The sequence below is a fragment of the Colius striatus genome, chromosome 9 (genome assembly GCF_028858725.1).
Source record: "Colius striatus isolate bColStr4 chromosome 9, bColStr4.1.hap1, whole genome shotgun sequence".
NCBI lineage: Eukaryota > Metazoa > Chordata > Aves > Coliiformes > Coliidae > Colius > Colius striatus.
This window is the reverse complement of record NC_084767.1, coordinates 12,191,754-12,203,777: the sequence shown is the minus strand read 5'-3', so window position 1 is coordinate 12,203,777 and position 12,024 is coordinate 12,191,754. Positions and strand designations below refer to the sequence as shown.

The window sequence follows — 12,024 nt, the reverse complement described above, 5'->3', positions numbered from 1 at the left end:
TCCATCCCTGTCCCACCCTCCTGTCCTGCCCCTTCCCAGCCATGGCCCCTGGCCTGGCTGCCCCGTGTCCTGCCCCTCGACCAGGCTCTGCCCCTTCCACACCCTCCCTGCTACTGCTCCCCAGCATAAACGAGCCTTTGCTGGGAGGGACCAATCTTCTCCCCTGACCCACATCCCGAGGCTGTGCTGCCCATCTTGGAAGCTCTTGGGTGCACTCAGCTCTCTCTGCTCTGGCTGCAGGCAAGAGGAGAGTTTCACTGCATCTCCCGTGGCCCGGGGCTGGGCAGGGTGCAGCTTCTGCCAAGTTGTAGACAAGGGGCTGAAGTGTTCCTGCTGATGAGGGGATTGGGGAGGGCTGGGGCTGCTTGAGGGGACTCTTGGGAACAGAAAACCCTCCCCTGTGCTGCTGGGATGCAGCAGCTCATCCCACTGCCCCATGATGAGTGTGGGGTGAGCTGAGGGGGTGGAGGGCAGCGGGGTCTGGGCTGGTAGGGGGACACTGGGAAGGTTTGTGTCCTGCAAGCAGCCTCTTCCCCCCAGGCCCCTGCCCTTAGCACAAGGCTTTTCACAAGAGCCCTGAGGTGGTTGTCAGTTGCTCTGCCCTTCCCCAACCCTCACACACAGGGAGGGGGCCGGGAGCAGTGGGAGCCCCTGGTGCAGGAGGACCAAGGCTCTGTGGTGCAGCTAGGTGTGGAAAGGTAGCTCCTCCTTAGCACAGCCTTACTCCTACAAGCAGAAGCAGAACTCATGCAGCATGAGTCCAAAACAGCTTTGCTTTCCTCCCCCACCCTTGCCAGCTTCTCTAGCACAGCGATGCATCCCTGGGGCTGGGGCCACCACCCCATGGACCACCCTGTGTGTGCGCTGCAGAGACAAAGTGCACCCTCAGGGTATGCAGGAACTCCCTGGCCTTGCACCACAGGCTCTGCCATCCCCCTGGGGTCCTTCCTCTTGCCTCTTAGAGGAAGCTGTTTGGCTAAACATAAGCACAGCCTCTCACAGGAAGGTGAGGTCTGTGGTGTCGGTGGTGTGCTAGTTGTGCTGGTGGCACTGCCATCCCTTCCATCCCACGTGCTGGAGGCTTTAGCACCAGGGAAGCACACTCCTGCGTGGGGCCAGACCCCAGCTCACTGCTGTTTGGCAGCCTGCAACACCTCGACAGACCCCTCAGAACCCTCTGTGCCAGGAGGGCAGAGGTGGGCTGCTGGGGAGGGAGACATTGGCTGAGGGTGGAAGGGGCACCCTGGGACATCCCCAGAGTGACAGGCCACAGTCCTGTCTGGTGGCCTGGCGTGACAAAGAGCAGCGCCCAGTCCCCACAGCCCACATCCTCCTGGCTGCTGACAGGGCAGTTTGGTGCAGAAAACCTCGCCTCTCAGCCCAGTCACCAAAGTGCCAAGATTGGGATTTGGTTCCACTGGTAGGGGGGAAAATGCTGCTCAAGCACCTCTGCTGAGCACCAGCATCAGGTTCCTGATGGGGACTGGCCCTTCCCAGAGCCCAGCTGGGAGGACATCGTGACCTGGGGCATCCCCAGCCATGGCACCAGCCCTGCCAGTGTTCATTGCCAGCAGCTGAACATGAGCCAGCAGCTTGTCCAGGTGGCCAAGGGCATCCTGGCTGGGATCAGCACTGATGTGGCAGCAGGAGCAGGGCAGAGATTGTCCTGTGTGCTGGGCCCTGGGGAGGCTGCAGCTCGAGGGCTGTGTTCAGTGCTGGGCCCCTCACTCACTGCCAGAGGGACACTGAGAGGCTGCAGCGTGGCCAGAGCTGGGGAAAGGGCTGGAGCACAAGGGTGCTGGGGAGGGGCTGAGGGAATGAGGATGTTGAGCCTGGAGAGGTCTCTGCTCCCCAATCACGAATGACAGGACAGGAGGAAAGGGGCTGGAGTTGCCCCATGGGAGGCTGAGGTTGGAGTTGAGGCAGAACTGTTTCCCTGAGAGGGGTGTCATCCCCTGTGCCAGGCTGCCCAGGGAGCTGGGGGAGTGCCCAGCCCTGGAGGGATCCCAAAGCGATGGGGCTGATGTGCTGAGGGCTGTGGGTCAGTGCTGGGCTGGGCAGGGTGAGGGCAGGGCTGGGACTGCAGCAGCTTCAAGGGCTTTTCCATCTGTGATGCCTCTGTGGTTCTGAGCTGCTGTCTGACACCAGGGGCACTGGAGTGGGCTGCAGAGCTGTGTGTGGGCAGCCCCCTGCATGGGCTGCTGGCTGACATCACAGCCTCGGGGCTAATCTCTCCTCCAGCAGCAGCTTCCCGTTTCCTTTCCAATCCCTGTGCCGGGCGGCTCCTGTCCCCCTGGGGCCGGGCAGGAAGAGCCGTGCAGCTGGGCTCTGGTGTGGGGCAGCAGCTCCCAGCCTGTTTTGGGGCTGGGATGTGTCTCTGCAGAGGGAAAACCCTCCCTGCTGTGGGTGCCCCTCTGTCTGCTGCCAGCACCTCCTGCCCTGCACTCTCTGCAGAGAGAAACTGTGTGTTATGTCCTCCCCTGAGCAGCTCAGGGGACCTAATGGGAGGAGGTAAAGTGAGATAGTGAGCATCCACCTCTGGGATGGGTGTCTGGGTGAACTGGGAGGGAGAAGCAGAAGCTGTGTGGGGAGAGAAAGCACAGGGCAGCAGCTCAGGGGGTCACCATGGGGTGTTGGGGTGACCAGGGTGGGTAAGGGACCCAAAAAGCCCCAGTGGCAGGTGGCTCTGGGCAGCTTCCTTGCCATCCCATGCCAGCCAGGAGCTCTCTTACACACACCAACCCCTTTATTGTTGTGCCAGAAAACCACAGCAGCAGCAAACACCGAGAGAAGAGGGGGCAGAGGCTGCCTGAGCCCCCACTGCCAGGACAAGCCCCCCTCAAACACCATTTGGGGAGGGGTCCCCAAAGCCAGCCTGCAGAGGTGAGCCTGATGCCCAGGAGCCCTCCAAGGGCTCCCTGAGTTGGGGAGTAGGGGGGATGGGGAGGTCATACAAAGCCTAGGGGTGGGCTGGAATGGGTCCATCCTGAGTGTGGGGCTGGTACAGCTGGAGCTCAGGGCAGAGAGGGGTCAGTCCTGTTCTGCTGCAAAGCCTGGCCAGGACTCCCACAGACTTCCCCCTACAATTTCTAGACCTTTGAGGGCCACCCCTAGAAGGTTTAACAGTGGCAAAGGGGGTGTCCTGGTGCGAGGAAAGCTCCTACCCACCCTGGGAAGGGTTCCCCATCTCTCACCCTGCCCAGCCTTCCCCTTACACACCCCGCTCCTTCTGCCACGGGGGCATCTCTGTGGGCACAGCGGGCAGCAGGGTGCCCATCCTGCCTCTTCCCTGCAGCTTCCCACGGGGCAGCACCCCCTGCCCGGGCAGAGGGGCTTAGGGGGTGGTCTATGATGAAGGAGTTAGAGAAGTACAAGGGCACAGTGGGGGCCAATGGCTGGGTGCCCCTGCCAGGGGAGGGTGCTCAGGCCTCGTGGTCGCTGGTGCTGAGCTGCTCTTCAGACAGCCCTGTCTCGTCGATGTTCTCCAGCGAGTCGGCACGTTGCAGCGAGAGCTCGGCCAGGCTGAGGCTGGGCAGCGTGTTCTGCTCGGGGTACACCCAGGGCTTGTACCCGGGGTCGTGCCGCCGCTTCCACTCCGGGTACTTCAGCCCGGCCTTGTAGATCTTCTTCATGGCCTGTGGGCACAGTGGCACCAGCCTGCACTGCTGGCACGAGTGCCCAGGGGGGCTGGGGCCACTCTGCTCCACTGCTCGCTGGGTGGGGATGCTGGGAGGGGATGGGGGTCTGCCTTGGACCACACAGCCCAAGCTGTGGGGCCAGTGTGTGTCCTGAGAGCCCTGGGTCAGCAGCACCCATCCCGAGAGCTCTGGGTCACCCAGTACCCACCTTGAGAGCCCTGGGTGAGCAGCACCCATCCTGAGAGCTCTGGGTGAGCAGCACCCATCCTGAGAGCCCTGGGTCACCCAGCACCCATCCTGAGAGCCCTGGGTCACCCAGTACCCAGCACCCAGCCTGAGAGCCCTGAGTCACCCAGTACCCATCCTGAGAGCTCTGGGTCACCCAGCACCCAGCCTGAGAGCCCTGAGTCACCCAGCACCCATCCTGAGAGCCCTGGGTCACCCAGCACCCAGCCTGAGAGCCCTGGGTCACCCAGCACCCATCCTGCTCCTATGGAAGGGGTGCTTGGTCCAGCTCAGCCCTGCTGCCAGTGCTCCCCCCAGGCCAGGCACCCCACTTACCTTCGGTGCCACAAACTGGGAGACACGGTTCACCACCCACTTTGGCAGCGACCCTGCAAGAGCCCAAAGCCCCGTCAGCTCAGCCCACCTGGGGCACCACGAGCCTGTAAGTGTCCCCCTCACCCCTGGACCAGGCTGATACCCCAAGGCTGATGGCACCTGCCTCACGCTGTGCCCTAGGAGAGGACCCCCTCCCTTCTTCCCTGGGTTGTCCCCCCACTTCCCAGCACCCTTTGGAGATGAGAACCACGATGGGTGGGTGCTGGGGGGTACAGTGGGACCTTTCCCCAAGGAGGCACAGTGCACCCTCCCCTCCTGCTGGCACTCACCACGAGGGTCCACCTGGGTGAGGTAATAGAGGACACAAGCCCTGGCACCGTTGGCCTTGATCAGGTAACCGGTCTGCAGGGACACGGCCCTCACGAAGTCCTTCCTGGGGGGGTATTTCTGCAGAGACAGATGCCACGTACCTCAGAGGCTGCCCAAGCTGCTGCCCAGCCCTGCCCAGCCCCTGCCAGGAGCTCACCGGGTGCTTGACGCTGTAGTTGATGATCATGTAGTCATTGCCCAAGGGCAGCCAGGAGCGCAGCGTGACGAAGTCCCTGTTCTTCAGGGGGCTGGGGCATTTCCCTGCCGACACACATAGCCTGTTACACCCCAGCCCATTGCAGCCAGCCCTGGGGGCTGTGGGCTGGGGGAAGGGGAGGCCCTGGGCTTGCTCACAGGAGTAGTATCCCACGTCGGCATTGACGGTCAGGCGCCCGATGTCGTAGGTCTCGATCATGTTGGAGTCCCACTTCTTGCGGTAGTGGGTGTCGTGCAGCACATCGTAGAGAGTCTCAGCAGGGACATCCTTGCAGGAGATGCGGGTCTGGGGGCAGATGGGCACTCAGCACCCACCCCCAGGGCGTGGGGAAGGGGACTTAATGCTGTGCCTGCGTGGGGTGATGTGTCCCCAGGGTGCTTGTGTGCCGTTGGGGATGCTCTGCATGTCCCTGCTCCAGCACAGCCAGAGCCACCATCACCAGGGCCATGACAGAAGGACCCTCAGGCTTCAGTTGGAGCTGCCTGGTGCTCCATGCTCTGCCATAGAATCACAGAATGATTTTGGCTGGAAAAGCCCTTGAAGCTACTGCAGTCCCAGCCCTGCCCTAACCCTGACCAGCCCAACACTAACCCAGGGGCTTTGGGATCCCTCCAGGGCTGGGCACTCCCCCAGCTCCCTGGGCAGCCTGGCACAGGGGCTGACACCCCTCTCAGGGAAACAGTTCTGCCTCAGCTCCAACCTCAACCTCCCCTGTCCCCTCACCCCCTGTTCCTGCAGGACAAGCAAAGGGGTGCCCCTGTCCTGGCATGATGCTGTGGGGCACAGGGGGCAGGCCAAGGGGGAGCTTTGGCTGTAACCAGAGCCCAACCCATGGCAGTGGGTGCATTATTGATGAAACCACCTGCCCTGCTCCTCTCCGTGCTGGGAGGAAGGAGATGTCATCTGCTCCTTGTTAGAGGCCTTGCATCTTTGATGAGCTGCTCAGCACCACTGTGTAACTGGAGATGGACCCCTGAACGTGGCAGGTCCCATCAATCTCAGGCAAGCTTTCCCTGATGGCCTGGGTGATGGTTTCTGCCCGGTGTGCTGGACTCTTGCCCAGGACAAGGCTTGGACATGTGCTGCACTGCTCTGGGCAGCATGGAGGAGAGTGGGGGAGCACTCAGCCCCCTCCTCCTGCTCCCAGCTGGGTCTGGAGGTGCAGCTGCTGTGGGGTGAAGGATTCTTCCAGCCTGACATGGAGCTCGTGGTCTTCTTGGGCTCCCCCAGTTATCACAGCAGGACCAGTGCAGCCTTGCACCCCCAACATTCCCCACCCTGCCCACCACCTCTCTCCAGCCATGGGTGAGCAGGGGCTGTGCCACAGCCACAGCAGACAGGCCGGTGGGATAGGGAAAGCCCAGAGCCCCAAATCCGGGCCATGCACAGCCAATTGAGGTGGAACAAAGCCAAAGCTCCAACTGCTCAGGGACTCTCCAGGGTAACCCTGTACTGGTGGAAGCCCTGGGGCTCTTCTGACTCCCCAGGAGCCTGTGCAGCTCAGCTCTGCTGCACAGGCTGGGTGGCATCCTCCATCCTCCGTTTTGGGGATGGTCCCTGGGTAGTGCTGACCCCTGCACCATGCCCCAACCTTCTCCAGAGCAGGGAAAAACCTCAGCAAGGCTGGGGGATGCTGCTCAGACCCACCAAACCTGCCTGGGGACCCCTCTCTGTGGGGCTCGGTGGTGGCAAAGGGGGATATCACTGCATCCCCTCTGCTGAGCTGTGCTTGTTTGACCTTGGCTGGACTTCTTGAGGTTCCTGCCAGCCTGTCCAGGTCACAATGAGCAGTAGCCTGGTGTGTAGCACTTCCAAATGCACCCTTCAGTGCTGCCTGCAGACTCACTGAGGGGCCTCTTAGGTCCCATCGTGCCAGTAACAAGGTGGGACCAGCAACTGGGCACCATCCAGACTCTGCACTGCTGACCCCTGTGCCAGGAGCTTGGTGGGAGATGGTTTTCCACCCACTTCTCCAGGCCAGCTCTCACTAACGTGGCAACAAGACTGTGGGAAGCCTTGACTAAGGCTTTACTGAAGTCACGGCAAATAGTCATCCCCACACAGCCAGGCCTCTGACTGCAGGAGGCAATCAGGCTGCTCAAGCACCATTCTCCCTTGGTAGGTCCCACTACTCTTGTCCTTCAGGATGTGGCTTCCAGGAACACGTTCTCCCTCCCCTTCCCAGGGATGGAGGTGACACGGCAGCCCAGAGGTACCTGGGGCAACCTTCTTGCCCTCTTGGAGGCTGGAGATGTGGTGTTTGCTTCTGCACAGTTATCAGGGACCTCCTGCAGTCACGAGGGCTTTTCCAAGGGATGTTGGCCATCACCCTTGGGTGCATCCTGCCTGGGCCTGTGTGTGCTCCCTGAAGGGCTTCTATCCATGGCAGCATTTCCAGGTGTATGCCCAGCTCCTCCTGTGTGCAGGCCCCTGGGATGGGCTGCCTGTTACTCTGTGTGCTCCCAGGAGGAGACTCCTCACTACCTTCCCGTACCTTCCCTGCTCCTCAGGATGTAGTAATCCTTCCCTGGCACTCCTGGGTGAAATCCCTCTTTACCATGTTGGCTGTCCTGCAGGAAAAGATGCTCTGGTCCTACTAAGGTGGATCCCATCCATGCCCAGCAGCTCTGATCCTCAGTAGCCAGCAAAGCCACAGCCCTGCCTGTAACATCAAGCCAAGCCCTGACCTGCAGGATGCTCCCAAGATGGGGCTCCCATGGCCCTTGCCCTCAGCACCCCGTAACCCTGCCTGAGGCCTCTCTGCAGTACCCCAGATCCAGCCCCTGACAAGCAACAAACCTCCCAAGACAACACATGGGGGCTCTTAAGCTCTCGGGATGCTCCTCCGGTGCAGGCTGCAAGGGGACGTGCCCCAGGATGCTGTGGTGGGGGGAGAGGCATTGGGGACACATCCTGACAGCCTGCCTCAGGCCTGGTGGCTCCTGCCAAGGCCATTTCTGTCAGGTAATCGATCCCAGGGCCTTTGTGCCCGTGTGTAACTCAAGGGCAGCCGCAATGTGAGCTCAGCTGCATGGCGGGAGGCTGCGGCGGGCACTCCGGCGGGTCGAGAGGCTAAAGGCACGGGGCAGAGCAGCTCAGCAGCTGGGGAAGCACCCCTCAGGGACCAATCCTGCCACACACACCCCCAGACAGGCTGGAGCAGGGTGCTGTGCAGCCTCAGGATGGGCCAGCCCCCAGGGAGCAGGGGGAAGGGAAGGGCTGGCGGGGCCGCAGCTGCAGCCGGCTCCTTACCTTGATTTTCTGCACGGAGCAGCTTTCCTCCTGGCCCTGACTCCACACCGTCACACCAGCCTTGTTATAGCGACAGTGCCAGCCCTCCAGGCTCTCACACTGATCCCTGAAGGAGCTGAAGTCAGAGTCATCCGGGATATAAACCATCTCCCCTCCTCTGGACATGGGGCTGAGCTGCTGGATGGCTGTAGGCAGGCTCTTGCTGCCTCACCTCCCCCGGAAACCCGGCTCTGCCCTTGAGCTCTGCCTTCCTGGGTGCCTGCTGCAGCTCACATCATCCTCCCAGCCCTGAGCCCCTGCTCCTGCAGCGGGCAACAGCCCCCTGGGATGGGCAGAGACCTCACCCCAGCCACCCTGCACTGCACTGAGCAGCGGGGGTGGGGGGCGAAAGGCTCCTTCCCTGCAGTTGCTATCGCTGCTGCTGGGAGCTCAGATGACTTCCCTGGCTGCATACCCAGGATCACATTTCTCTCCAGCTGGCTGTCAGCTCCTCTATTATTCAGCAGGTAACAGTGTGCAGGTGGCTCTCCTTTCAGGGCAGGAAATTTTGCAGGGGAGGAGGTTGCCCCTGACTGGGCTTGTGGGATCCCAGCATGGTGGGGGCTGGAAGGGTCCTTCAGAGCTGCTCCAGCCCCTGCTAAAGCAGGTTCCCCTCACTCAGGGAGCACAGGAACATGAGTTTGGGAACCTCTGCCCAACCTGAAGCTGCAAGTAATGTCCATGGTCCTTCATTTCATCTCATGCCTTACCAAGAGAAGCTGGCTCCATTACCTTTGTGTTTGCCCCCCAGGTAGCTGCAGGATGCTGGTAGAGCCCAACCCACCCATCTTGCAGCCCCAGGCCCCAGCCTTCCAGCAGCATCTGCTGGAGCCCTGCAGAGAGTCCTGGTTAAGGTACAGTGAGGAGGACATAGCTCATCCCTCAGCTGCCTCTGAACAAGGGTTTTTCTGGTCCCTTTCAACTCTGCCTTTCCGCTCTCCAGGTCAGATTTCTCTCCCCAAGTGTCTTTCCAAACTCCAGAGCCGGGGTGTGGGATTTGCATGCCAAAAGCAGGGTTGCAGGGCTTTGTGTGTGGGTGTTCAAGGCTCTGATGCCTCAGCAGGGTGAGCTTTCAGAGAAATAAGGAGAGGATCCTCTCCAGAGCTGCAGAAGAACAGCCAATCCCCTCTGAAGCCACCGTTCCTGCTCCTCTGAGAATCCACTTTGAAAGGCTTTGGAAATCGAAATGAAACGTGTCTTTCCTACAGAAAACAGTTGTGCTTTGGCTTTGTGTGAAGCACAGCGCTGGCTCTCCTCAGATCCTCCTTCCACCAGGGTTTATCTCCTGGGGAATGAACAAGAGAGTTACAGAGAAAAAGCTAAAGATGGGGAAAAAGAGTTTCCTGGCCTGGAGAAACACAACAGGAGCAGTTAGGAAGGGTTCCAGCTGCCACACAGCTGCCTGGGAGGGAAAGATTGTCCCAGTAAGGGAGCAGGAAGATGTTAAACCCCTGACAGACATCAAGTCATGTTAGCTCTGGCTAGGCTGCCTCCCCCTTGGGGGACACAGCCAGGGAAAAGCAAGATTTCAGCCCAGGATGAGTGGTGCAAGGCATGAAACACCATGGGGCTGCACAGACCCCGGGATGCCAAGTGTGCTCCCTGGAGTCCCAGGGCTGCAGGGACTCACAGGGGAGCAAGAGATACCTCAGAGCCCTGGAGCTGCAGAGATCCTTGAGGCCTCAGGGAGATCCCAAAGGCTCAGTGACACCAGAGCCCTGAGGCTGCAGTGAGCCCCAGGATCCCAAAGCAACATGGAGACCCCAGAGCTGCATGGACCCCAAAGTCCTGGTGAGACCCCAAAGCCCCAGTGCTGCAGGGACCTCAAAGCCCCAGTGAGACCCCAAAGTCCTTGTGAGACCCTAAAGCCCCAGTGAGACCTCAAAGTCCTTGTGAGAACCCAGAGCTGCAGGGACTCCAAAGTCCTGGTGAGACCCCAAAGCCCCAGTGAGACCCCAAAGTCCTTGTGAGACTCCAAAGTCCCTGTGAGACCCTAAAGCCCCAATGAGACCTCAAAGTCCTTGTGAGAACCCAGAGCTACAGGGACTACAAAGTCCTGGTGAGACCCCAAAGCCCCAGTGCTGCAGGGACCCCAAAGCCCCAGTGAGACCCCAAAGCCCTTGTGAGACCCCAAAGTCCTTGTGAGAACTCAGAGCTGCAGGGACTCCAAAACCCCAGTGAGAACCCAGAGGTGCAGGGACCTCAAAGCCCCAGTGAGACCCCAAAGCCCCAGTGAGACCCCAGTGTTGCAGGGCTGTGGGGATCCCAAAGTCCTTGTGAGAACCCAGGGCTGCAGGGACCCCCCATCCACGGCACCCATCACACCTCCCACGTTCAAGCCCCGCTGCATCTGGCTCGGGCTGCTCCACGCCGTTCCCCGCAGGACAACGCGATGCCGGTGACATCCCCGGGGCAGGGGCCGTGTGCGGGGACCCCCCCCGCTCGCCAGCCGCCTGCAGTCTGCTGCTCGCCCACTGGGTGTCACGCGCGCTCCACGCACCGCGGACACGGGGCCACGGACACGGGTCGTTCTCGAGCCAGGTTCCCCCCCACGCTGGTGTCAGGCGGGTGCTGGCTGCTCCCCGATGTGCCCTCCCAGGGTGGCATCGGGGGGGGCTTCACCCCCCCACCCCGTTCTTGCTGTCCCCCCCTGCTCTGAGCTGTTCTGTGACACCCCTGGAACACGTTGCCCAGTCTTGCCAGCTAAAAGCTGAGGGTGTAGGGGGCACCATAAATCAGTCACACACAGTGGGCAGGGGTGCCCCCCACACTGCCCACCCTGTGCATGGCCAGTGCCGCCAGAATCACACGGCCCCATAGTGGTGGAGGCTGGAAGAGCCCTGCAGAGCTGCAGCAGCCCCAGCCCCTGCTCAAGCACGTTCCCCTTGCTCAGGGGGCACAGGAACGTGTCCAGGTGGGGTTGGGAACCTCCTGAGGAGCCTCCACACTATCCCTGGGCAGCCTGGGCCAGGGCTCCCTAACCTCAGCACCAAAGGAGCTTCTCTTGGTGTTTCAGTGCAACTTATTGTGTTCCAGCTGATGTCCACTACCCCTTATCCTGGCATGGGGCACTGCAGAAAAGTGTTGCCCCATCTACCTGGCACCCACCTTTTAAGTACTTAAGTGTTGATGAGGTGCCCCTGAGTCATCTGCAGCCCCTCAGCCGTTCATCATTAAAAAGATCATACAATCAATTCAGCTGGAAATGGAAGCTGCTGCAGTCCCAGCCCTCCCCTCACCCTGCCCAGCCCAGCACTAACCCACAGCCCTCAGCACCTCACCTCCACAGCTTTGGGATCCCTCCAGGGCTGGGCACTCCCCCAGCTCCCTGGGCAGCCTGGCACAGTGGCTGACACCCCTCTCAGGGAAACAGTTCTGCCTCAGCTCCAACCTCAACATCCCCTGAGGCAACTGGAGGTTATTTCCTCTTATCCTGTCACTCATTAACTTGGGAGCAGAGACCGACCCCCACCTTTCTACAGCCTCCTGGAGTTGCAGAGAGCACCCAGCAGCTCCCCTAAAGCCAGCAGAGCTGGGGCTGGGCTGGAGGCCTGAGATACAGCAGAACAAAACGCCACCATCCCGATCGTGCGTTTTATTGTGCTGGGTGACACGCAGGCTTTAGGGGAGAGCAGGAGAATGCTCTCGGCTCATCCGCAGGAAGGATTTCCAGAGCCCCCCCGACGGCTCGTCAGCGCCCGCGCGAGGAGCCGCCGCCGCAGCGCTCCGGGAGCCGGGAGCCGGCTCTGCCCTTCTTTGCCGCTTACAAAGATGACGCTGCCTTTGAATAAGCTCCGCGGAGCTGCCGCCGCCGCAGCCAGACGGGACTAAGCAGGAAATGAGCAGCCAGAGCAAACTTTGTACGTGGCAGCGATTGATCTGCGGCGGCTGCAGGGACGCAGCCCGGCTCTGGTCATCGGCCGGGCTATGCAAAGGCTCCCGGCCACG

General features: G+C 61.1%; 1 protein-coding gene across 1 annotated transcript; it reads right to left on the bottom strand.

Annotated features, from left to right (window-relative positions):
* Positions 1-3,422: 3,422 nt before the first annotated feature.
* On the bottom strand, positions 3,423-8,202 carry LOC104562603 (START domain-containing protein 10). Its single transcript, XM_062002661.1, has 6 exons — positions 8,038-8,202; positions 4,923-5,070; positions 4,726-4,829; positions 4,529-4,646; positions 4,200-4,252; positions 3,423-3,635 (listed from the first exon to the last, which is right to left on the bottom strand). Exons 1-6 carry the CDS (start codon positions 8,200-8,202, stop codon positions 3,423-3,425), a joined length of 801 nt encoding a protein of 266 aa, XP_061858645.1.
* Positions 8,203-12,024: the final 3,822 nt, after the last annotated feature.

Coding starts and splice junctions, on each gene's coding strand:
- LOC104562603 (XM_062002661.1), bottom strand. CDS start 8,202: ATGTCCAGAGGAGGGGAGATGGTTTATATCCCGGATGACTCTGACTTC. Junction 5,071..8,037: donor GCTCCGTGCAGAAAATCAAG/GTAAGGAGCCGG, acceptor ATCTGCCCCCAG/ACCCGCATCTCCTGCAAGGA. Junction 4,253..4,528: donor CACCCAGGTGGACCCTCGTG/GTGAGTGCCAGC, acceptor GGGCTCTTGCAG/GGTCGCTGCCAAAGTGGGTG.